We start from the raw sequence: 25795 nt of genomic DNA on the forward strand, positions 1-25795 counted from the left end.
ATCTTTTTATAGGTACAAAACAGAATTTGAGCATGGCGTGAGGAGGGCAATGCATGGAAAAAAGGGGGTAATAAGAGCAGCTTGGGATCAAACAGACATGGGAAGAGCCATCCTTAGAGACTTTGTTAAGAAGAATGCATAGCAAATGCCACACAAGAGTAGAACAATGCAAGATGGGTCAAGGGAGACACAATTGGTCATCCTAGATGTTTACAAGCATGTAGATATATGGGCAGAAGTAAATACAACATTGAGTGGTATTGGATGTAAGCAAATGTCATTGTCCACCTTCAATCATATTTGGAACACAGAGTTCAAGCATGTAACCTTAGCAAAGACAAGTGAGTTCTCCAAATGTAGTATTTGCTCAGAGATCAAAGAGCAACTTGCAGCAACAAAGTGTCTTCAAGAGTGAAATGTGCTTCTAAAGAAGCGTCAATGTCACATGCTACATCAACAAAGTTGTTGGAACATATACTATAGTTGGCGCTTGGCCTCAGCATTAGATCCGGATAAAAATTTGTGCATCATACATGATAAAATGGACTAGAAAAAGACAGTTGTCCCTAGGTTAAGGCTTCGATCAAAAGAGACTAAAATATCTACTCAACTACTAGTTTCTTTAATAGGTATGATTACACATGGACATGGAGAAGGTAGATATGGACATTTCTCACTCGATCGATGGCCTCATGGTCCTAATTTCACAATTGCCTCATTGTCATTGTGCTTTAGGAACTTGGAGTGACTACACAGGCATGCAAATGGTTATCTACAAGTAGATGGAATGCCAAGATCAACCTTTGTGCTACTAAATTCCCTCAACTCAAAAAAAAGCACTAGACTACCGTCAAGGTGTGGCACAAAATAAATCATGCATGGAAGATAATACACCACAAAATGACCATCATCATTTCAAGCGATTGCAAGAGAACTTACTACTTCAACTTGATAATTGTGGATCAGAAAACAAAAATCGCTATCTCTTTGCATATCTATCATTGCTTGTTGCACGAGGAAAATTCAAGATGATCCAGCTTGGGTTTCTCATGGTGGGTCATACACATGAAGACATCGATGCAATGTTCAGCAAATTTTCAGAGAAGCTAAGGACGAGCATGACCTTCACTTTTCCTCATCTTATGCAACATTTTCAGTCATGCCAGATGACAAGTCCTACACCTTTCTTATTGAAACATGTGCCTGACTTTAAGAGATACATTGAGGGATACTTGTGTGATTCGAAAGATACACTTGTTGGTCACTCAAAACCTCTTCAATTTCAGTTTTATATGCAAGGAGATACACTTGTCTTGCAATACAAGATGCATCCAAAGTCCCCAGACTGGTTACTAAGAGAAGGTGGTATTGAATTATGGAAGAGATACCTTGCAGGAAAGCCTACTCTTCCAAAGGGTGTTCCAATGGTGCTGCCCATGTTTGAGTACGTTAAGGATCATCAAGAAGTAGTAAGTGGAGTTAAATATTATTTGAAGTATTGGGAAAGATGGTCAAATGTACAAGGACCTGAAGCAGAGTTCACAAAGTTTATAACACTAGTGATTGATTATTGGAAACATATGATCTATGCTCTTCAAACTCCAAATGTCCAAGAATATTTTTTTTCCATAGATTTTTGGCCAAGAACACAAAGGGATGTAACCAATATAGATGTAGATAATGCAGATGACTTCATTGGATTGGAAGAGTTGAATGACCACTATTGTGTTCCTCTAAGCAAACAACCCAAACATGCTTTTGAACCAATGCTTGATGTTAAGAAAGATGACTTTGTGCTTGTTAGACCTTCATATCCAGTATATCCAATAGGCTTGGTGTTGCACAAAGTGAGGTCGATACAAATAGAAATTCCAAAGTGAGGTCAACAAGGTACATATACAATATTGGGCACTAGTTTGTAGTCGTCAAAATGCTACAGATGCAGAGGTGTATTTTAATTGTTGGGATAAATATTGGATGTGCAACAAAAAAGATCCTGAACGATGGGAAACAATAGATAGCATTGTCTTCTCTTGGATGAAGAAAGGTACAAAATCTTCCAAAAATTTTAAAACTCCCCCAAAGGTTGTATTGAAGGCTAAAGAAAGTCTACAAGAATCCATTGACTGAAGATTTTCCTTGAATATTTTCAAGGATATTAAAACTAAGGTGTTTATTAACACCACCTTTTTGAGTTTTTTTCAATCTCTTGGAAACAACCATAATATGTTGAATTGCACTAAGTTCCAAATTAATGAAATTCCCAAAATTCCCAAAATTCATGAAATCCATTTTGATTTGGTTTTCCCATATTGATGGGAAATTCCCAAAATCCCGAATATGGAGTTTTTAGCATGTTTCCATAAGTATCCATCTTTAAAAAAAAAACCATATGTTTTCCTCTTGATTTTCTTAAACTCCTCATCTAACCATTCATCTCTCTTTGTTAATATACTGAGGTATTGACCAATTCTCAGCCTCTCTCCTACATATTTGTCTTTCAGAAAAACTTCTACACAAGATACAAAACATCTAAAGTGTCTTCTCTTTGTTGTCCATGCTTCTGTTAATGCTGTAGCAACACCTTGCATTGCTAAATTCACTCTTGCAACATCATTTTCAGCCATAAGAAAGTCATCTTCTTCCTCCTCATCCATCATCCCATCTTCATTCTCATAACGTGCTCCAGATAACATGTCTGCCACTAGGTTATCTCTTCCTGCAATATGCTGAAATTCAGGGTTCAAAGATTTGAGGTATGCAATCCACCAGAGCATAGAAATGTCCGGGGTAGCACAACTAGTAATCATACCCAATATCGGCAAACAATCAGACTCAATGACTACATGAGCACCCATAAAATACTCCTTATCACATTTAAGGGTTGTCACAATTCCCCATAATTATCTTTTTACTTGTGGATATCTTCTCTGTCGTTCAGTCAATACTTTTGCACCAAAGCGTATTGCATATCTTTGCCCTTCCTCATCATCTTGCTCAATTGCCCATCTAATCCCGACTGGGCTTGTATAAATAGTAATAATGATAGGCTTTCCATGTAAATAGTCAGCCTTTCTCAATGTAGGAGCAGATTTTAAGAGTTGCTTCAATTTCTTCAATGCTTTCTGATGCTTCCTTTCCCAATGAAATTTCTAACCTTTCCTTAGAAGCTAATAAAGAGCATTGGCTACATGTGCAAAGTGAGGAATCCATATCAAATAGAACACACATGCACCCAATAATCTATGCACCTCTGATACATTCGTGCATACATCTCGCATTCTATCAATCCCATCTATTTTTGCTGGTGATGGCCTTCGCCCATAAGGCCCACACATATGCCCAACAATCAAAACCTCTTCAACTCCAAAGAAAGAATTTTGTCGAGAAAGAGTTAAATGCACCTCTTCTAGACGTGTCAAAATCCTCTCACAATCCACAATATGGTTTGCAACAAACTGTCTACATCCATGAGCCTCCATGTCTTCATTCTTTTCATCCATTTCGCACCCTTTGATTGGAACATCATCCAAGAAGGGCATGGTCAATTGTGGTATAAAATCCCTGAGTACCCTATTCATAGCATTTGTCATGTGTGTCATACTGAGTTTGTTGCACCCTGTGGGAGAGTACACATTCGTACTAACCCCAAAGGAGTTTTCATGGTTGTGATATCCCTGCTTTCAATTGCAAGCTGAAACTGATCATAACCCGTGTAAAGATCACCCAAATAATAGATCGCACTGCCTCCAAAAGCCTCTGCAAATTCATCAACCACAGGATCTGCACCCACATTTCTTATGGTCACTTTATTGACCGTTGCATGTCTTGAATAAATCTCAAAGCCCCATTCTTTTTGGGCACAATAAACCAACGATTTTAGTGTGGGGCTGAAGAAGGATCCAAGATCTTTATGCCAATCTTTTCATTTAGCAAATCCATCAGCTTTGGCAAGTAAGCTTTAGGCACTGGAATAGGCCTCAAGTTCCATGGTACATGTGGCACAATAAATATGACCATAGGAGAGACAACATTTGGATCCAAACAACCTATTTCACTTGGCTGAAATGCAAATGCCTTCCCATGTCTAGCCAACATCCGTATAAAACAGTCTCTCTCAACAGGCAAGAGAAACCCTTCTGCACCAACTTTCAATTCTTGTAATGTTTCAGATGTAAACTGATGACCTATATCTTTAGGATCCTGTAAGCTTGGCTACCCTGACACTTTTTCATACATACCCTCACTCTTTGGTGGAAGTGGCAAAGGGATTATCCACAGAAGCGGGTGGCTTACTGGATACTTCAATTGTTTTGCCCGTAACAGTGGGCAAGTTAGAGACGTGGAATCTTTCTCTTCTTCTATGCTTCTTCACAAGCATAGTAACAGCTTCCTTGACATGTCTCCACTCTGTTTTCAAACCTGTCTCTGTAGTTTGAACCTCCAGCAAATCATCAAGCTCTCTTGAAGCTTAAGATCAGCTGCTTGTAGAAACAATTCAATTTTCTGACTTGCAAGAGCTTGCTGTTTTGTGAGATCCAACTGCTCAAATCAACTTTCAAATTCTCTTAACAATTCTGTAGCCACAAGACCCTTATTAGGTCGTATAACCCACTCCTGAAAAGTCTTGCGCGTAATCAAACTGGTATCCTCAATATAAAATTCTTCCTTGAGTGTCTTCTTGAAGGCTACCCAGTCAGCATCCTGCAAGTATAATTCAGAAATCCGTGCTTTCAATTCATGAACAATAACACGCATAAAATATCGGCTCCATGCAGATTGAGCCACTCCAAAGAATTCCATCTTCAGAGCATAGGTATGTACATATGCAGATACATTCTTACCATTGAATAACTTCACCTCACTCTCAACTTCTTGCAAAGCATTCATCACAACACTTTCTGTTTGAGCAGAAGCTTGCATCACCTGTTGTTGTTGTTGTACCTGCACAAGCATATTCATATTTTGTACCAAATGTTGCAAAACATCAATGGAGAATGTATTCAAAGATTCTCCCATCTTGTCTTTCCTTCTTCTGATGACCTTTCACGTCGGGTTCACCAATGTCGAAGGGGTTTTTGTCGAAAGGTCGAATCCACCAGGGATTAGAAGTAGAAGAAAGTAGAGATAGGAGATGGAAGAGAAGATAGAGAATACCCAAGTGGTAAACACTATAAAAATAAATCACAATGAATTAAATTAATATGTATTGAAAGAACCTGGAATCATTGCACTACTCAAAAGCAATCTCGAGGCATTAGTTCTCCTGGAGCTCCTTTGTAGGACAAAATGTGCATCAAAATTACAGCTCCTTCTCTGTTGCTCGGAAACCAAATCTGATGGCTCCGTTGGCTTCGAAAGGGGGGTAAAACTTCAAGACACTTGTTCACGGATCTCCTAGATCACTCCTTCTTTTAGTTCAATCTACAGTTTTTAGCCTGTTTACAACGATTGCGATGCACGTGATTTTGTCAATCTGTCTTTTTATGAAAAATCTCCGAACTGGCTGAAAAAGCAACTAGCTTTTTGCATGCCATCCTAATTTAGAAGTTTTTTCTAACTTTTTTGTATTTTTACAATAAATAATATAAAAAATAGGCTAATATTATCCAAAAATCTAGTATTTTCGGATAATCCATGCAACTCACACTAGTACTGATGGCTCAGATCACATTGACTCTCTAGATCAATAAAGAAGTTAGATGATGATGCATTCCATACTTTTTCACACTGTGTCCTCATAACATCACGACAGCGGTGGTGCTCCACCTCACTTTGGACTGATACTCTTGCTTATTACTCTTAACAACCAGTTACTCTTCAGCACACACACATGGCGTGTATATCAAAAAAGAGATGGGGAGAAAAGGAGAAGAAAAAGAGGAGGGGAGAGGCTCTATCAAAAGAAGGGATGCTCTTTCTTTTTTTTTGGACAAAGCATTAAAATATATTAAAATGGAGTGTAAATTTTACAGTTGCTAGTGAAGAGGAGCTTCAATACAGGGAAGCTACCTTATGCAACAGGTCTTAGATTACAACATGTATCAAAATTAGATCCTCTTGGAATCCACAATTTTCTTCTTGAGATCTAACAACATGGCAACAACTTCATCTTCTAAGCCTCCAAGATAAGCTTCCTCATGGAGACTTTGTAGCTTCTCAGCATGCTAATCCACTTGCAACAAAAAATTTGTCTTAAATCCATGAATAGGATCGATAGAGACATTTTCAAAGACTTTTTTATTCCTATAGATCCATATATTCCAAAGACAGAGGCTTCTTATCCAATTCCAAACTACTAGAGATATGCCATACATTTCACCCAAGATTCTCTCTTTCCAAGTGAACTTAGTTGGATGGACTAGCATCAACATCACCTAATTATTAGACCAATTGAAACTTAGGCTATCACTTATGTCCACTGGTTCATGAAAGGCCTTGGTTGCGATCCACTTTTCCTTCTTAGCACCTGAGATTCAATGTCCCTTTTCTAAGAACATGTCCTTCATGGACTCCACCATGTTAAAATCCCCAGCTAGTATGATGGGGCACTTTATAACCTACAAGGAATCCCAAACTTTTCGACTTTCTAAAGAAGAGTTAGGGACATACATGGATACAACTACAAACTCATCAAAAAATTTTAAAGTGGAATTATTATCATTGTCAACACTTTATTGATAAGAAAAAGTGTATGTTGGACCCCATTTGCATTTTTTGTATGTATGTGCATGATATATAAATATCTTTTGTTCAAAATTTCTATCTATCTTGACAATATATGGACTAGATGGATATTTGGCTTTGGGGCCAAAATCAACTAGCTTCACAGTTTGACTAGCTAAATGAACTTTCATATCATAAAATAAAGATCTATATACCAAGCTAGAAGTTTATGATTTTTCTAAGACCAACGATTTAACATTTGACCAATTGTTTGTGTTTCCAAAGAAATAGACATGAATTTTATTATTAATTAAAACTTATTTGTTAGCTAAGACATAAAGTACAAAATTGGACTTAAACCACTTTATAAAAAATTTCAACAAAATTAAATAATGTTATTGAAAAAATAAAAAACATTAAGTAGATTCTCTCATTGATATTGGTGGTGTTAAAAAACACCAAGGTAACTACATAAAACACTTTAAATTTCTAACAAGCATATATTTCATTGTCATGCAAAAGCCCTTAATACAAGGGATATTTTTATTATGAAAATCAAAATTAGTCCATATAGAGTCACCGCCTTGTTACATCATGTATATTGGAAAAATATAACTTTTGTAGATTTTGTATAAAATATTTAACTGCACTACCATTTATAAAATGTTTGTGATATCCTAACTCATGAGCAAGTTGCATTGCTTCCATATCTTTCAAAGTAAAGACTAAAGGAGTCTGCTTCAACTTGGATAATTGTGAGTTGCTCAATGTAAGCAATAGACAACATGAGGCATTTGTTGAGTATGTTTGTATAATAAACGGTCAAAGTACAAAATAGGACTTAAACCACTTTATAAGAAATTTCAACACAATTAACTAATGTTATTGAAAGAATAAAAAGCTTTTAAGTAGATTCTCTCATTGATATTGGTGGTGTTTAGAAACACCAAGGTAGCTACATAAAACACTTTAAATTTCTAACAAGCATATATTTCATAGCCATGTAAAAGCCCTTAATGCAAGGGATATTTTTATTATGAAAATCAAAATTAGTCCATATAGAGTCACCGCCTTGTTACATCATGTATATTGGGAAAATACAACTTTTGTAGATTTTGTGTAAAACGTTTAGCATCACTACCATTTATGAAATGTTTGTGATATCCTAACTCATGAGCAAGTTGCGTTGCTTCCATATCTTTCAAAGTAGAGACTAAAAGAGTCTGCTTCAACATGGATAATTGTGAGCTGTTCAATGTAAGAGATGGATGATGTGGGGCATTTGTTGAGGATGTTTGTATAATAGATGGTCTCTTGATGTAAGAAGTAATTGAAGGTTGAACATATATACCATCTTTATCTATCATGGTCTTATGTGGTGCTGATGATGAAGATGAAATACCATCATTCTCTGCTCTAGTCCATTCATCAATGACAACCTTGAATTGAGCATACAATTCATGTCCATATTGAACTGGCTCCTGTCCATATCGATTAAACTTGATGACTTTACGTGCATCATGGTATTTGCTTAAGCGAGTCAAGTATGGTAGAAGTTCTTTGATCACGATAGAGTCTCCATGATCAATATCAAATATTTTTGGATAAATGCAATTTTCAATAGGATTTGGACATCCTTTATAAGGACTATCATCTATGAGAATAGTCTTGATATGCTAATAAACATCTCCATATTGATCCCATACATACTTTAGAGGCTTGAATATTGCTTCTACTCCCATCTTATTTGGCCGATATATGATTTTGAGTTGATGTCTATGACATTGTTCTTGGCCCCAAATCATGAAAAAATGATACTTCCTTTTTGCATGGATCTCCAAGCACTTAATAATTGCCATGACATTCTTATGTAAATCTATTCACCAAACTCCCACTTGGAATCTTGCAAATAAGGCTTCAAAGAAACTCCATACATCCTAGTCGAAGAACAAGTCATTGATTTCCCATTTGAAATCTTTGAAACTTTTTAGACTTTGCAAAGCATCATTGTAAAAGAAGACCATTGAGATCAAGTACTACACATAATTGTGTTGCATTTCTTATCAAGGACACATCAATAACATCATTGTGCTCTACTGTTATCCAACCATAGATGTCTTAGTTGAAGTTACAAAGAAGAAAAATATTCATTTACTTCCTCATCATTGTACTTAATGTTTGAGCTATAAACTGGCATAGAACACTAAAGCAATTTAACTTCACATTGACAAATACATATATAGGTACTACTTAATAAATGATGTCTTAAGAAAAGAGACATTTGACTATGTGAAAAACTCTAACCAAGAGTAATATCATGAGGTGAAAAAAAAATATATGATAATTTCTTTGAAGTAAAAGCTATTATAATAAAGTCATTTTTTCATACCTGCTTTTTATCACTATTTATGAGTATACTTGAGATACTAACAATAGATTCTATTTTAAAAATTATCAAATAAAACTTTGATTAAATATGTCTCCCTTACCACATAAAACATGATATCATTTTCTCCCATGCCTTCTTTATTGCTTGAAAAACATTTGTAATTGAATATTTGAACTCTTCTAGATACGTGTATGTTGTCTTTTATTGCTTGAAGAGCTTTGAAAAGACATCGATGTGTCTCCAAACCTCCATCCTTAGAAATGCAAGCCTACACATCTCTCTCTAATACTCCTAAGTAATGCTCATATGTTTTTTTGTATGATTTCCTAAAAAGTGTTTGGCTTTTGAGCCTCCCATAGGACATTAGCCAAGAGATCTCTTGTTTTTCTTGAAAGTGTTGGATATTTTCTCAAGTGAACTTGACCCCCATGAAAACCCAATTTTTAGAGTAATGCCTCACATTTGTCAATACACTCATTTGATAAGGATAGGGCTTAACTGAGTATGCATAGTTGAGATGTAACCTAAGAAGTTAGTCAATTATTCTAATCTCTACATGCAAATTATAAAAATAAACATTTCTAAGAGTAATTTAAAGAATATGATCCCATATATCTTCTATGTTTTTAAATTTACTCAAACCTATAGAGTCTCTAGTTGGGGCTCTTGTTGCGAAGCACAAGTTGCTTCAATCTTTAGACCAACACTTTCCATCCAATAAATACAAGGATATTTTACATTTGTCCCATTGCATATTCCAAGCATACATTTGATAGTTTTTAAATCGGTGCTCATAAGCCATTTCATGTTAAAATTACGAACCCCATCAACCACTTAATAATATTTTAAATACATATATGAGTGAACGACCATTTCAATGTTTGATGATTCTCAATTGCATCAACCCACCAAATCTCCATCTTGGACTCGAACGTATGCACTAGTCCTTGACCTCCACCATTGCTGTAGTCCAATATCCTGTTCATAATGCAGATGCTGACTCTTTTCATATTTTGTCCTTTTTAAATCTATGCTTCATCTAACTTTAAGTCAAACTTCAAAACACCATAACATTCCTCCACTGTGTGTTTATACATGTGGACCATTACAATCTACACTCTTCTTACATCAATCCATATTTTGTTAAACACATTGTATTCAAAAATAGATTTTCTTTTTGGCTTTTTGTATGGCATAGACCATTCAATATGAATGTATTGATCAAAAACATGTGGAATCTTACGATTCATAGTAGTCCTTGCAACTTATATTGCAAGGGCCTAAAGCAATCCAAATGCACTTATTCTATTACACTTAAGATTTTTAAACTATAATGTAGAGAGACCATGATAGCCTTTTCATCTAATACCCATAGTATCACATGTCTCTACAATTTCATTTGGGTTTACTGCCTCCTTTAAGTCCTTTACCAAATCTTTGAGAGTTGGATCTCTCAAATCCATATTTTGAGGTGACTTAAGAGTCCTCAAAATATACTTATTCATGGTCTCTTTTAAAAGATTGATTATCTCCTTGCTCTCTTGGATATTGATGCCCGATATGTTAGAGACATATTTCTTTGCAAGATTTAGTCTTATTTTCTTTTCTCTCACACACAAGCTAGTTATGTTTTTTAATAGTCTCTTCCTCTCTCTGAATCCCATTGGAGTTTCCTTCAAGAGTGTTAGCTTGTCTTGTTATGACTACTACTACTTTCCAAAATATCAATCTTATTTGTTAGCTTGAAAATGCTTGCTTATGCAATTAATAATGCTTTTTCCTTTTGTGCAATTGAGCTATGTATGTATAAGATGCTGAGCATAACCTTGTACAGTAGCCAAGCATCCCGTCATAACCTTCTCCAATATATCTTATGTAATCATGAATATTGAAAAAAAGAGAAGGTTTACCTATAGAAGGGTTTCTTGGGGTAAACATTTCTATCCAACCATAAATATATATGCTTATTTCTTTGTATTCACAATCTATTAGCCTCCATCTCATGTGTTAGTGTTCAATGATGTATTACTTTTCCTAGATATATAAATCATATCTAGTTGAACAATACTTGCATGTGCTTGCATCTATGTTACTTGAAGAGGTATTGCTAAACATTTTAGCAAATCAATCACAAATGAATCTCAGAGTGATAAGAAGATAAGCACAAAGAAAAGAATGGTGAAAGAGAATCATGTGTGAAAAGAAGGCGCGAGAGCAAATGAATGCGACTTTGGTGCAAATATCTCAAAAATACAAAAACTCTCAAGACCCTAACATAAATTAAAAGATGACGACAATTAATGGCCTACCCTTTTAACAAACCAAATATTCTCTCATTAATCACATCTGAGCAATCAAATTTAGCAGTTTCATTCTTCTAAAATCTCAACTAATTAATAACTTAATCATTTTATTACAAGTACTTTTTTTGAAGCGTTTCTGGTCCTAATGATGATTTACTTGAAAAGAGATGGTTGGTTAGTCACAAACGAGAGAGAGAGAGAGAGAGTGTGTGTGTGTATGTGTGTGTGTGTGCAAACAATTGGCAAAGAGAGCACAACATTAGTTGAATGCAAAAAGTCTCATATTAGGAAACTTTCCATGTCATTCCATAGCATGGAGATGTAGTGTTTAGTGTTTGGAGGGAAAGGGGATTTTGGGCTTGGCCTAAATAGAGGGCATGCTACATTGCACACCTTACAAAAGTGGTGTGAAACAAAGAATGTGGCTTGCTCGTGTGAAAAGACATGTCTGCTTAGTTTGAATGTGAGCGAGTAAGCAGGTGATGGGCATGCTTCAGGGCCTCAATCTTGTGAAGCTTGGAGGGGTGGTTGGGGGTGTATCGAGGGGCAAAAATGAGATTCCATCGTTCTATGTAGTTCTCGTGTTTGGCCATGTTCCAAGTTGTGAACATGTCCGCTGTATAGGAAGGGGCCCCTTCATAGCAAGATGGGCAGGAGGAGGAAAATGGACAAAAATGTGCTGTCTACAATTGCTTGTGTTCATCCTTCTTGGGTAGGATGTACTAACACAGCGCCTAGATCCTCCAAGCTGGCATTGTTAAACCCAATGCTGTGAAGAAGAAAGCTGTGAAGAATGAATGTTCAAAGGCCCAAAGGCTTGGGATGTTTGATGTAAGAAAGCTGATAAGCCTGGCTCTGCTGCTGCTTCGTAGGCAGCCATGGGGAGACGAGCTGAGCTGGTCCTTCTTCTGATGGGGCATGCGATTCTTGTGCGAAGGAAGATTGGGCATGCGGTTCTTCTCAGCGAAGGAAGATGAAGATTCATTCCCAAGTGAGTGACTGCTTCCGTTTCTGAGGCATGGCACGCACCTTCCAAGCCTATCTTTGATCTGATCTCTGCTCCGTCGGCAGCTGCCCGTCATAAGAAAAGGAGAAAGGAGACCTGCTCTGGCGAACGAATTCCCTGAGAGATGAGAGAGAGACACACGCAATTATGAGTGGTAGAAGGACGCCGTCTCACTCGCTGATGGTCTCTAGCTTGGGCATCCACGACCTTGATCTCCGTATCAGGTGATTCTTGTTGCCTGCTCCTGACGATGATGCAGCAGCAGAAAGCATGGCATCCCGCAGCTCCTGGGGTACCACAGGGCCGGACGAGTAGCTCTTCTGAATAATACTGACAGAGCTGGTCTCTGATCTCTCACTGCTTGGTTCTCTTCTAAAGGCATCATCATCACCATCATCTACATCCTCCACCAGTGGAGTTACCCTGCTCTGTCCGTACCATGAAGGCTTGCGGCCTTTGCTGCTCTTTTTGGCACTACTTGGGGCTGGAGAAGCATCATCTGTTTTGTGGGACAGGGCAGAGATGAAGCAGGCCATCTGCTCCTGTGATATCCTGGTGCTGCTGCTCATCCTGTGCATGGGCAGGAGAAGGTAAGCGTGGCAGGGCTTCAAGTCTGTGTCTGCCGAGATCGGTGAAGGCCGATGGTTCCCCTTCTCGAGCTCCACCAAGAACCGGTTGGGGAATTCCAGCATCAGCTCGGCTGCCTTTAGCGATTGCTCGTAGAACTCGTAGATTCGGCCATCACATGAGTGCAGCACCTTGATGCAGCCATGATCAGGAGAGGCTCTCTTAAAGGCAGGGATGTTTTTCTGGCCAATGTACATACAGTTGCCCATGGCTTATGATCTGAGATATGCAGTAAGCTCTGATGGACTTGAGAGTCTGTATGGCTGGTGTTGTGTCTGGCTGGTGTTGTGGTCTTATGAAGAGCTCCCAACTACTGTGCTGGGAAGCTGTGAGGAGTCTATAAAGAAGAAGCTGACGCATCGCCTGAAATATAGGTCGGGAGCAAACCACATGCAGCTAATGACTGACAGATAGAGTGTCAAAACATGAGCCAAACTCTAACAGACAGGAAGTGTACAGCTCTTCAATGCAACAGCACATCTTGTTTGCTGTTGCAAAAGCAGCCAATGTGGCCTGGCCATCAAAACAAGCTAGCTTTACCAGAGCTAGAGCCCACAGCTACAATGACAAGCAGCTTTATCAGTCTGCCGCGAATATCACAAAGCTCCAGCCTCCAGCAGTCAGTCCGGCGTCACAGTAACAAGCTCTCGCTTCTCTCACATGGAACTGGGTGGCTTTCATCCCCGGCGATTTGTCTGCAAGGGTGAACTGAACCCATGAAAACCACCTAGAATTGCAGGGCCCTTACCCTTACCAAGGGTGCAGGAGTGTGATTGCACTGTCGCGAACGCAGGAAAAGGATGGTGCCAGTGTCTCCAACCACACCATCCAGATGCAACATCTCTGTGTCAGATGAAGGCAATCCAAGGGTTTGGAGCCGAAGCTTAGGTTCGTTTGGTCTAGACTGGGTCTCCCTTGCAAGGAGAGGTGTCGGGTGAAATGGGGGTATGGTGTAGGGCTTGCTTGTGGGCAAGCTTAGCTTCAGGCCTTTGTGCACACACATTCCTTTGTTTCATTTTGTGACTAGCGAGACAGGGCTGTGCCTGTGTTGCAGTGTCTGACCCATTGGAACATGTCATCGAGCCTACACTTGTACATCCCGAGAGGACCAATCCAAGTCAGAAGTCAGTACCGTCCCTCCCTACGCTTGGAGATTTGAAGAGAGCAATTCTACAATGCCATGTCCGAGTCAAGTCAGCACAAGAGAACAACCTCCCAATCGAACATGTAAGAGAAACCTCCACCCGTAAACTTTTGAAGCTCGACTGTCAGGGCCTTTCGCCGTACCACTCCGTTTACTTATTCGGCCCCGAAAAAACTCTTCCTGTTGTCTTTCTTTCTCCATCACAGATCTTCCTCCTTGCTCCAAAGTAGGTGGTACAGCACCCCAACTTCTCATCTAGAGCTAAGGCTGCTGCACTCGACGCAACAATCAAGACACATCCAACACCTAACTAGTATTTTCCTACACACATGCCAACAAATCCTACTAGGAAGCAATCAACTGTGATCGTTTGAACATGTCATTTTGTGAGGAATATGCAGACCACTAAGAAACTGTCATACCACTCGGTTTACTGTCTTTCTCCATCACACATCTTCTTCCTTGCTCCAATTTCAAGCGAAGGGAAGTAGGTGGTAGAGCACCCGAGCTTCTCATCTAGAGCTAAGGCCAATGCACTACTTGACGCAACAATCAAGACACATCCAACACTTAACTAGTATTTTCCTACACACATGCTAACAAATCCTACTAGGAAGCAATCAAGTGTGATCGTTTGAACACGTCATTTTGTGAGGAATGTGTAAGCCACTAAGAAACTACAACCACATATTGCTCTCAAAAAACCCCCCTCCTCAGTGAATGCTTTTTTTGCAATATTCTCCCGGGAAGTGATGTTGCGAACATGTCTTGTGAGGTAAGCCTAAGAACTTTGTGAGGCTAGCTTAGGTCAAATCTAGGGAGTGATGTTCACTAACCCTTCTTGGACACAAGGAGAAATCGATAACTGACCTAACAAAAAAACTCTATAGGACCACATAAAAGCTCAAAGGGTTTCTAAAACAAGTGGGATTATTCATTGATATGCACTGATAATGCTATCCCAATATCTTTCAAGTTGGTCTTGTTGCCACATTCCCCACAAATATGACCCTCTATTGGTTTGCATCCTTACTTGAGAGGCACTCGCCACTACTCTACTACTTTGAAGCCTTTGTTCGAGAGATGTGCAACCTTTGGAAAAGCAGACAGGGAAAAATTGGCTAAGACCAGGCTCGAGAATCTATCAAAAGTGTCATGCTCAACATTCATGTATGCCTTCAGGTTTTGGCTACTCACTTGCGACTTAACCTAACACGAGGATTATTTCATTCTCAAATTTCATTTGGGGGGAGGAGGAGCAGTGTGACAGGGAGCAAAGGGGTTTGGGGGACATGAGAGGTGGTATCAAAGGTATTATGTCCGCTAAGATTCCTACATTGAGTGAATTCATTTCTCAACCAATAGAGTGTGATAATAAATTATTTGAATGGATGCAAGAAAAGTGGCATGGAGCAATCCTAATAAGAAACTTGACAACAATTATCTCTTGCTTTGAGACCCAAGGTGTGTATTTGGCATTAAGCCCACGCGAATTCCACAACATGATTTAAACCACTTCTACCACAATAAGAACTATGTCGACCAGAAGCCAATCAATGACGTACTATTATGGAGGACCTATGCATATTGTTGAAAAATTTTCCAATAAAAGAGAGATCAAGGTGCAGTGCATTGGAACTCCATCATCAAGGCTAGGAAACATAGATGCCTAGCCTCAAAAGAGACAAGATTTTGTAACCCTAAAGCCTCAAGAACACAATCTACTTGTAGTGGCCAATAAAGCCCATAAGGACATTGCTTTTCTTATTAAAGCAAATAAAGTATCCTTTTAGATACAATTTTGGCCAAAATATCATATGATAGTTACAACAAGGGAGAGGCAATGCTCTTCAATATTTTAAAGAAGTTAATAAGTTGTATTACAAAGGAGTTACTTCGTCCCTTTCCTATTAGACCAAATTGTGGTCATTAATATCAATGATTTCTATCAATACTTACCTCTTTCACAAGGTTTTAGTTCCATTCTGGTTTAGAAAGATGGCACACCTCATTTTGTTAGCAGTCATGTATTCCATGTTTAATTATCTCCTACTAGTGAGCCTTAGTCCTAGTTAAGACAAGGGCTTTTGGAGCTCAGATATTGAGTTTACCTGTCATTTTATGTGTTTTGGATAGTCTAGGTGGAGATGATACTAGTGCATTTCATTTTTGTCATGGTAGTCATTTAGGTCATTTGGGCAAGTTAACCTTGCTGCCCACATTTCGAGCCTAGCTAGTTTATATACTAATTTTGACCTCAATTTTCCTTTTCATATATAGTTTGCTCCCCTCAATCCATTCATCCATTATTTAGTCAACCCTCCTCATTCTTGTCTCATCTATTTGCCTTTTTTTGGTACTCACACTAATGCTCCAAGCTACATGTTGGGGCCAACTATTGCAACCTTTTGTTGGTTTGTTCCTTCTCTCATGTACATTTCTTTTAGTTTCCTTCTTTTCTTTTTGCATTGTGTTCATTTTCCTTTCCACCACTATACGCTCTCATAAGGTATCATTCACCTTGGTAGGAGCTAAAGTCGACTTAAAAGGGGTATCTATCCATACACCAATTAGCTAGACATCATTAAGAAAATTGCCAATCAATGATTTCTTGTCTCTTTGCATGCAACATGGCCTAATTCTAGCACCTTTTTGGTGGCATCAACATCTGTTAGGCAACTATTTATGTCTGGTATTTTTTGTGCAAGTACTATATTTTTTCTTTTCAAGAAGGCAACCCTAACTTCTACTTGGTTTATCAGATCGAGATTATTTATAGCCGATGTTTGCTAATCTAGTCTCCATACTTGAATGTGTTTTATAGATCAACATTCTTAGACAACTTCATTTTGATACCCCATCCTTATATACTCCCCATTCTCCATGGTTGTACACTAAAAATTGCTATCCTATATAATACAAGCTTAAACTAATTGATGTAATCATCATCTAAGTCATCTTCCATAACATCAACAATCATTTTTCTTATTTTTCATAGATTTTAATCTTATTTTTATAAATGATAGAAAAGCATGGATGGGGGGATCATGTGGATGAAGGCCATGAGGATTATTCAAGTGATGACTAAGAGCTAGAATATTGGCTAGCAGTGAAAAAACTATACTTGTGTTGATCATCATTTAGATTGTCATTATCATCACATTGACCATGATGTAGAATGGCAAAGAGACTATGACTAGGATCCTCCTCGAATACCATCATATCATTCTATCTCGATTTCATCTTTCATGGACATGAGTCCATGATTCACTATAATGGCATGCCCTTGTAGGGTGCATGCCCTACCCTCTCTTTGCACCTTAGAAAATATCGGTGGAATAAACTACCCTCCATGTTTATGTAACCTTGGGATTTTGTAGTAGTCCCTATTTCCCAATTTACCATGGATCCCCATGTTATTCAAAATTTATGGGATAGGCTCAACACCAAATCCTAGTCTTTTCTCTTTTTGAGTTGTTCTAATTCTATACTTATGCATGTAAGATTTATCTACACTGTTGTAGAGGTCTAGATGACGTTGGCATCTCTTTACTAGGCTCAAACATTTAATTATTGCATGAACCTTGAGTTGAAGCGTCCCTATTGTAAACTCCCATGTGATGAAGGGTCAATAAGTTGGAGGAGATTTGGGATGACCTTGCATCCCTTGGTAATATCGTCTTTGGATGACGTTGTTGTGATACTTCTCCCACTTTTTTTATTAGCAAATAATAACATGTTCTACACCAATCTTCTTATCTTTGGTATGAGGGATACTATTCCATGAGAGGAGTAAGTCCCAATGGTGCTTGAGTAGGATGCACATTACAAGGAGATAGATTTTGATGGAGTTAAAGCACAAAGACATGCATTTACAACATCATCTTTTGGTAAATAAAAATTCAACTGTTAAATAACAACAAAGGTGGCAAAAAAATCAAAGCAAAGTCAAAGTGCAAGCATTGGAATTATTTTTTGGGGGATAATTATTCTTTAGAGATTTAGTACATTATTTTCAATGGAGCTATGAGAGAGTAGTGAAATGGAGTAAAATAGCTCAAAGAGAAGGGATGTTCAATATTTTTTAAATTTAAAAAAAAATTACCTCCAAAAATATTTTTTAAAAATAAAAATTCAACTAAAATATTTTTAAAAAAATTATAATATTAAAAAAATCCAAAATATCTTAAAATGAACTCTTGAAATTTTATTTTATTTTATTTTTCAATGAAAAATTAATCATTTCATATTTACTAATCATTTTGCATTGAAAATCAAGCACCATACTTTGTAAAATAACTCCTTTTTTAATATTAAATTTGGTTTAAAAAGGGTTCTTACATGAGAAGAGTGAAGGAATCTAAACAAATACTTTGTAGACAATATAAAAAATACGAAATAAATTTGCAAAAGTGGAGAGAGAATAGGATTATTTTACTATTCTTCTCTCCACTTTTTCTTGTTTTAGGAAGGAGATAGGGGGGATAAATGGCATTTTTAGTTCAAGTTTTCCTAATAAGAGATACAATAACAATTAAATGTTGCTAGAAGTGAGGTAAAGGTAAGAAAATGCACTTGTAATATGATTATAGAGCTAATAAAGGGGAATAATGGATTTTTACATAACACAATTTTTGTTGTGGAGTACTTGTATATATTTTGGGATCACACTACTCCAATTGAGCATCTAGTAGCCCCTATCAACTTAATCTATGGCAATTAAGAGTAGCATTCATGAGGTATATGATTTTATTTTTGTTATTTGTACTTCTATACTTTTAAAAATTATGCTAAGCTTCGTATACATTGTCCATGGAATTATATATTTTGTAGCTTAGGTTTTAAGCTAGATGCATGCATGCACACATACCACATACATTGCCATGCATCATATTACTTCTTTGATGCTATACTATGCATAGCTTTATCATGCAACAAGACTATAAACTATGACTAGATGGCTACAATGGGATATGGACTAAGAATATATAATTATCTATTTTTCTCAACTTATTTAGTAGAGTTTCATACACTTTTAGTTTTGAATATTTAAATTTAGTACCCTTTTTATATCATATTATTACTATTTAAAATACCAATTTAGCAACATTACAGTTCTTTCAGTATAGTTTATTATACTTTGCATTCAACTACTCTTTTAGTACTATATAAAGCTTTTCAATTTGTAGATGTCACTACGTAGGAAATCTTATTAGCCAAGTTTTAAGAACTTGATAATTCTAGTTTAGACCTTGTTTCACTACCACCATCTTAGGTCTCATTAGTACTAGCATGCTAATATTATTTACCTTGAGTAATAGAGATTAATACTATAAAACATTTTTATTTATGTCCATTATGCTCTAATCAATAATTAGTTTTTTTTTTTGGCAATCTTGTTGTCAATACTAATGGGTAGCAAAAAAGAAAGCCCTTTAGTAGTTTTGTTTTATCTAGTTGTCAAATACTAATTACTAGGTAGAAATAAAGCCTTTTGGTACATTAGTACTATTTATTCATTGCCTCAACAACATTCATACTATTTAGAACTAAATCATCGTTGCATTGGTAGTATTTTAGTACTATTTAGAATTATGCTACTCTTATATTAAGAGAGTTTTGAGGTCTTGAAATATTTTATCTACAAGAGAACATGGAAAGGAAAATAAATTTTACTTTTTTTATTACTTTTAAAAAGTTTAAGTTTTGTGAAATAAGCATTACAAAATTATGAGATATCATTATCCTTAAATTCATGTGGCTTATATCAAACCTTTAAATCTAGCTCTTCATAAAGGTGTCAACGATTGGCCCAACAAGTGTCCTCACTTTTCATTATAAAAGTGAAAATGAATCATCTATTTGATTGTATTTTCTTTTGATTGCCTCCCTCCATCCTCGTTGCCTTTTTCCTTTCTCCTCCTCCTTTCTAGTTTCTTAGTCACTCTCTTTTTCATATTCGCACAATAGTCTTCTTAAATTGATCTTGAAATCACATCCTTAGCTAGGACCAATCATCGAATGTTATTTGAACTAATTGTAAAATAGCTCTTAATTATCTTCATATTGAGCTAGAAAGTGACATGAAATGTAAGAAACTAGGAATAACAAATAAGTGTTAATAATGTTGATATTATGCCATGTCACATTGACATTGGTATAAAAGGAGAGAAGATGTAATTTTTCACATCTTTTTGACACATTAATACAATTACAGACTTTCTCTCCCTTCTTGCTCACAACTTCTATGGCTTCCCCTTCTTTCTTGTCTTTCTCTCTCTAAATCTAGTCTTTCTCTCTCCTCGTCACTCTTATTCTCTCTCTTCCTGCAGTCTTTCTCTCTCTTTTGTAGTCTTCTCTCTCCTCTTTCTCTCTCCCTAGTTCTCTCTCTGACAAGTGGTATCAGAGCTTGAGTCTTTGATCCATTAATTTCTTCTATTTTCAGTCCCATTTTCCTATTTCAAAATCAATTTCAGACAAAAATGGTACAAGACAGGACTAGTGGAGTGCTATAGGACATCTACAGTTAGTAAAAGACTACATCTGGAGATATCCAAGGTCAGATATGGTGGATAATGGATTAAATGGATGGACGTCATCAAATTTTATGAAAAATTGAAGGTAATTAGGGTAAAGGATGGTTAATCGGGCTTAGTTTGGGAACAAACTGTGGTTACTTTGAAAAGAGGGGTTTCTCTTTCCCCTTTCCTAGAGTTTCCTGCAGCTTTCATGGAAGATCAGCCCTAAAGATCTGTTCATTTCTCTCAAACCCCTGAGTTTCTTGGCCAATAATCACTTGGAATAGTTTCCTCTGATCAAGACCTTCAGAATGAGCACAAGGTTGCTCAACCTTGCCTCAGCCATGCAGCTAGAAACAACCCCAAAAATTGCGGCGCAATTTTCGGGCTGATTCCAGCCCTGCCTCTTGCTCAGCTTGCTTCATCTTCAGCCTTGGCACTTCTTCCTGATCATTGGCAAGCAAAATCATCAATTAGATGAGAAGATTCAGCTCCATTAAAGGTTTCTCAGCCTCTTCATAAACCCTAGGTGAACAGTCCATGGCAGCCATGAAAGCTTCAGCCCGACCTTCAATTTTCAACAATTTCTTGAAGATTCTTCATCCTTTTAGCCCGTGGGATCATCTCAGCAAGGATTCTTCAACAAATTGCAAGGATTAAGCACGAAATGGTTAAAGATTGAAGATCAAGAGCTTCTATGGAGCAAAAATTTGGGGGAAACGGGTTTAATGCTTCAATTTCAAGAATCTGAGGCTCCAAGATTGTTCTTAAGCACCGGATAAACAAGCCTTATGGATTATTTTACCAACATTGGACAACCGGGGGCTCTATCAAGCATATGAGATTGATCAAGTCATCTTCAGCCATGTCAAAGGTACTCTTCTTCAATTCTTAATCTCTCTCATTAATCCAATTGCTGAGCTTAATCCATTTGATTGAGAGATTAAAGAATTGAACATTATTCATCAAATTCTCAGCCAACCTTTGCTTGAATCCATCTGTTCATGAATGCAATGCTTGCTTTATGCATATTAGTTCCAATCAGTAAATTAGAGGCTTCAATCTGAAATTTCAGCATAATACTTGAATCCTATTGACTGAATCCATTGATTGATGAATTTGTTTACTCTAATTCGATTGATTGGCTGAATTTCTTTTGCCCAAGTTGAAATATTGTAAAAGGGTATGTACTAGCAATCAGTGAGTCACTGAATTGCATCGGTAAGACCCTTCTCCTATCCCAATTTTTCAAATCTCATTCAAATTGCATCTCATGAAAGGCTGAATAAATATTTCAGAAATGCATATCATGCTGATTGCTTAGAACACTAGCCTCTGCCATGTTGATATTCCCACCGAGGAAAAAGGTGGATGCTGGGGGAGATAGTGGGACAAAAGAGAGGTGACCCTCCCTCACTATCGAAGATCCCGAAGAGGTGCAACCAACCGACCCAGGGGGAACTTTGCCCACCGCCCGGTGATTCGGAGAACGTGTAGGGAGCCTGTCATGCCGTTTTATCCCTCACAAAGGTACAACGAGTGGAGAATTGAAGATTGAAGACTTTCCAAGGGCTCAAATACATACAGGACCAAAACAGGGTAAAACAGGGAATTTATAGGTCACTTACAGGGTATTTACAGGTGGTTACAAGTACATCATTCATTGCTGAAGCACAAGTGCAGGTACTACAAGGCACCCACAGGTCCTATATACCTTTTTGCAGGGTTTGGTAGCCATTTGGGGTTACTATCTTGCATTACAGGGTCAAAACATGGCACTTACAGGTCTAGATAGGGTGCAGGACTGGACAAATCAGACTCTGAAATCCAGCTACAGAATTTTTTATCCTAAACCTGTTATAGCATGCTATAACTCAACTCGAAGAGGGAATTCTTAGCTTCGATTCGCACAAAAAAGTTCTGAAATCGGAGTTTCCTAGCCAAAGTTATAGCTGTTTTTCTTACAGGGGGTACTGCACTAATATGGCAGGACATAAAGGCAAAAATAAGGTCCAGGAGGATTATGCTCAGCAAATCAGGGATTCCATGATGGATAGCACACTTCAAGAGAACCCTGAAGAGCTTCAACAACAAGGAGAAGTCAGTATACTCAATGATACTTTGTGTGCCCATGAACAAAGACATAGGGAACGACATGAGGCCATTTTGTCAAGAATGGAGCAGATGGTTTTATCTACTGATCAAACGAAGTCTTCTATTGATAAGTTGGTGGATTCAACTACTCAAACCAAGGCTTCCATTGATAAGTTGGTGGAATCTAATGCTCAACTTATTGCACAATTTTCTCAATTCATGCAGTTGCAAATGGGATTAAGAGAAGCTAATGAGAAGGCTTTTTCAAACAGTGGCCTTCCAGTCCCACTTCAGCCATCTAACCAAAATGGTCATGGAAATGGGATTATTGGAAGAAAAGGCATTCCAAATAGTCAGTATGAAGTAGGAGAAGCTTCACAAAGGCATGATGACTATTTGGGCAGTTTGAATTGGGCCAATACTCAAGCTTTTGGACTGCATACTCAAAATTCCAGGGGTACTTTACCAACAGGAAGATTACATAGTAATTTCAGCCACCTGTTGGAAGATTTCAGTCTCAATTTGGAGGTTCTGTACTTGGTAATCCTGATCAGCCAATTTTGGGACAGCAACCCTTTCATGAAAGAGAGTTTAAGGACAAAATTGTTTTGGCCAAATTTAATGGCCAGTCATCTTCACCATCAGATTTAGAGGAATGGACCTCTAAGATGGAGTCCTACTTTGATATATACCCTAAAACTGATGATATGAAGATTCACTTTGCTTCCTTGCATCTAGAAGGATTTGCCCATACTTGGTGGAGGTATATCAAGAAAGAGAATATACTTGTACAGAATTGGGAAGCTTTCAAGGCACTTATGGCTGAAGTCTTTGTTTCGCCTCTTGAGAAAGAGAAGCTAGCACGGAGATGATATGGTTTGGAACAAAGGGGCCTAAGTGTAAGAGAGTATACAAACCAATTCCTCAACTTGACCATGTATGTTGAAAGCATCAGTGATGAGGCTAAGCTTCACAAGTTTATGTATGGTTTGGAGCCATCTTTGTCAGCTGATGTTATGGCACAAAATCCTACTTCACTTTTCAAGGCTATTGAGCTTGCGGAGCGCTATGGAAGAAAGTATAGGAAAGAGTCTTCATTTCAGCCTAGTTATGGACAGCCAAGGACTGTTTTAAAGCAGGGACAAGTTGGTAACATTTATGGCAGCAATCATGTGCCTAATGGGAGCTTACGGGTACCAACTTATCCTCCATTTAATGCTTCTAGGCCTCAAAGTAATTTCAGGACAGCAAACAGTCCAAAGGTTGAATTCAAACAAGGGGACAATAAGCCTAAGTCCATTTCGGCTAATACAAATCCCAAATCTATTCCCATGGATCTTTACAAGAAAAGGAAGGACAAGGGCTTATGCTTCAAGTATGGAGAAAAGTATACACCTAATCATGCTTCAAAGTGTGTATACAAAAATGTCAAGCCAAAGCTTCAAAGTATGCTAGTTTTTGAGGGCTTTGAAGATGACATAGATAAAGCTAATGCAGTGGCAATCAATGCTGAAAATGAAGATCTTGAGGAAGAAGTTGGACAGGAGTATTTTTATGATCCAGCCGACTCTTTTCCTTTTGATCCAGGTGGAAATGTTCAGTTTGACCCTGGTGGATCTTGTGATGAGTCACTTGCTGCAACTAATTGTTCTATCTCTATGGATGCTTGGACGGGATCTAAGAGCCCTAATACACTTCGTATGAAGGGAAGCATATGTGGAAAGCCAGTGTTCATCCTGATAGACAGTGACAGTACTCACAGTTTTGTCAATAAGTCCATCATGGACAAGTTAAATTGTGTTTCCACAGACTTACAGCAGCCCATTAGAGTACAAGTGGCTAATGGTGAAGAAGAAATCAGCACATAGATTTTCCCACAGGTTTCTTTGCAGTTGGCTGAAAATTTTGAAGCCAAAGTAAACCTGATCACTCTCGAAATGGGGCCCATAGATATTGTACTTGGTTGTGATTGGTTGATGACATTAGGCAAGATCACTATGGGCTTCTCACAGTTATATATGGAGTTTATCTCCAATGGACAGCTCATCCATTTACAGGGAATTCCTAATAGATCTGATTTTCAGCTTATCACCATTCAACAACTCAAAAGAGAGTACAAGAAGCGCTCACAAATATTTGTTTTGCATTTGAACAAAGAAACACAGGATTAGCCCAATAATTCAGCAAACCATCTAGCCTTGACAACTCTTCTTGAGGAGTATAGAGATTTGTTTGAAGTACCTACTTCATTGCCTCCTAAGAGAGCGGTGGATCACCCCATTGATTTGGAGCCCAACTCAAAGACAATCAATAAGCCACCTTACAAATTATCAAAATGTGAACGAGAGGAAGTAGCCAAGCAAATCAAAGAGCTTCTTAAAATGGGATTCATTGAACCAAGTTCTTCACCTTATGCATCTCCAGTCCTGTTAGTCAAAAAGAAAGATGGATCTTTCAGAATGTGCATTGACTATGGGGATCTCAATAAGATAACATGAAGAACAGGTATCCTATACCCAGGATTGATGACTTGCTTGATGAGCTTAAGGGGGCTCGATTCTTCACGAAGATTGATTTGAGATCAGGGTATCATCAGATTCGCATGCGAGAGGGTGATAAAGTCAAGACTGCTTTTAGGACTGATCGTGGGCTCTATCATTTCTTGGTGATGCCATTTGGGCTTATAGACGCTCCAGCTACTACCTTTCAAAGCCTGATGAATAAGATATTGCAACCTTTCCTCTTTCAGTTTGTCTTAGTGTTCTTTGATGACATTTTGATCTATAGCAAGACTTTACAGGATCACTTGGCACATATGAGGAGGGTTTTTGATGTATTGAGACATCATAGGCTTTTTGTTAAGGAGAAGAAGTGTTCTTTTATGCAGACTGAACTGGAATACTTGGGACATATAGTCAATGAAAAAGGAATACAGGCTGATCCCAAGAAGGTGCAGTGCATAAGAGATTGGCCAACACCTACTACTACTACCTCTCTTAGAGGATTCCTTGGTCTATCTTCATTCTATCGCTGATTTATAAAGCATTA

General features: G+C 37.7%; 1 protein-coding gene across 1 annotated transcript; it reads right to left on the reverse strand.

Moving 5' to 3' along the window:
- Positions 1-11650: 11650 nt before the first annotated feature.
- LOC148027673 (uncharacterized) lies at positions 11651-13309 on the reverse strand. Its single transcript, XM_087689364.1, has one exon. The coding sequence runs from the start codon at positions 13198-13200 to the stop codon at positions 12535-12537; it is 666 nt and encodes a 221-aa protein (XP_087545490.1). The 5' UTR covers positions 13201-13309; the 3' UTR covers positions 11651-12534.
- Positions 13310-25795: the final 12486 nt, after the last annotated feature.

This window comes from Lygodium microphyllum, chromosome 12, assembly GCF_053477565.2.
Source record: "Lygodium microphyllum isolate KBCC chromosome 12, Lygodium_microphyllum_v1.1.10, whole genome shotgun sequence".
Taxonomy (NCBI): Eukaryota; Viridiplantae; Streptophyta; class Polypodiopsida; order Schizaeales; family Lygodiaceae; genus Lygodium; species Lygodium microphyllum.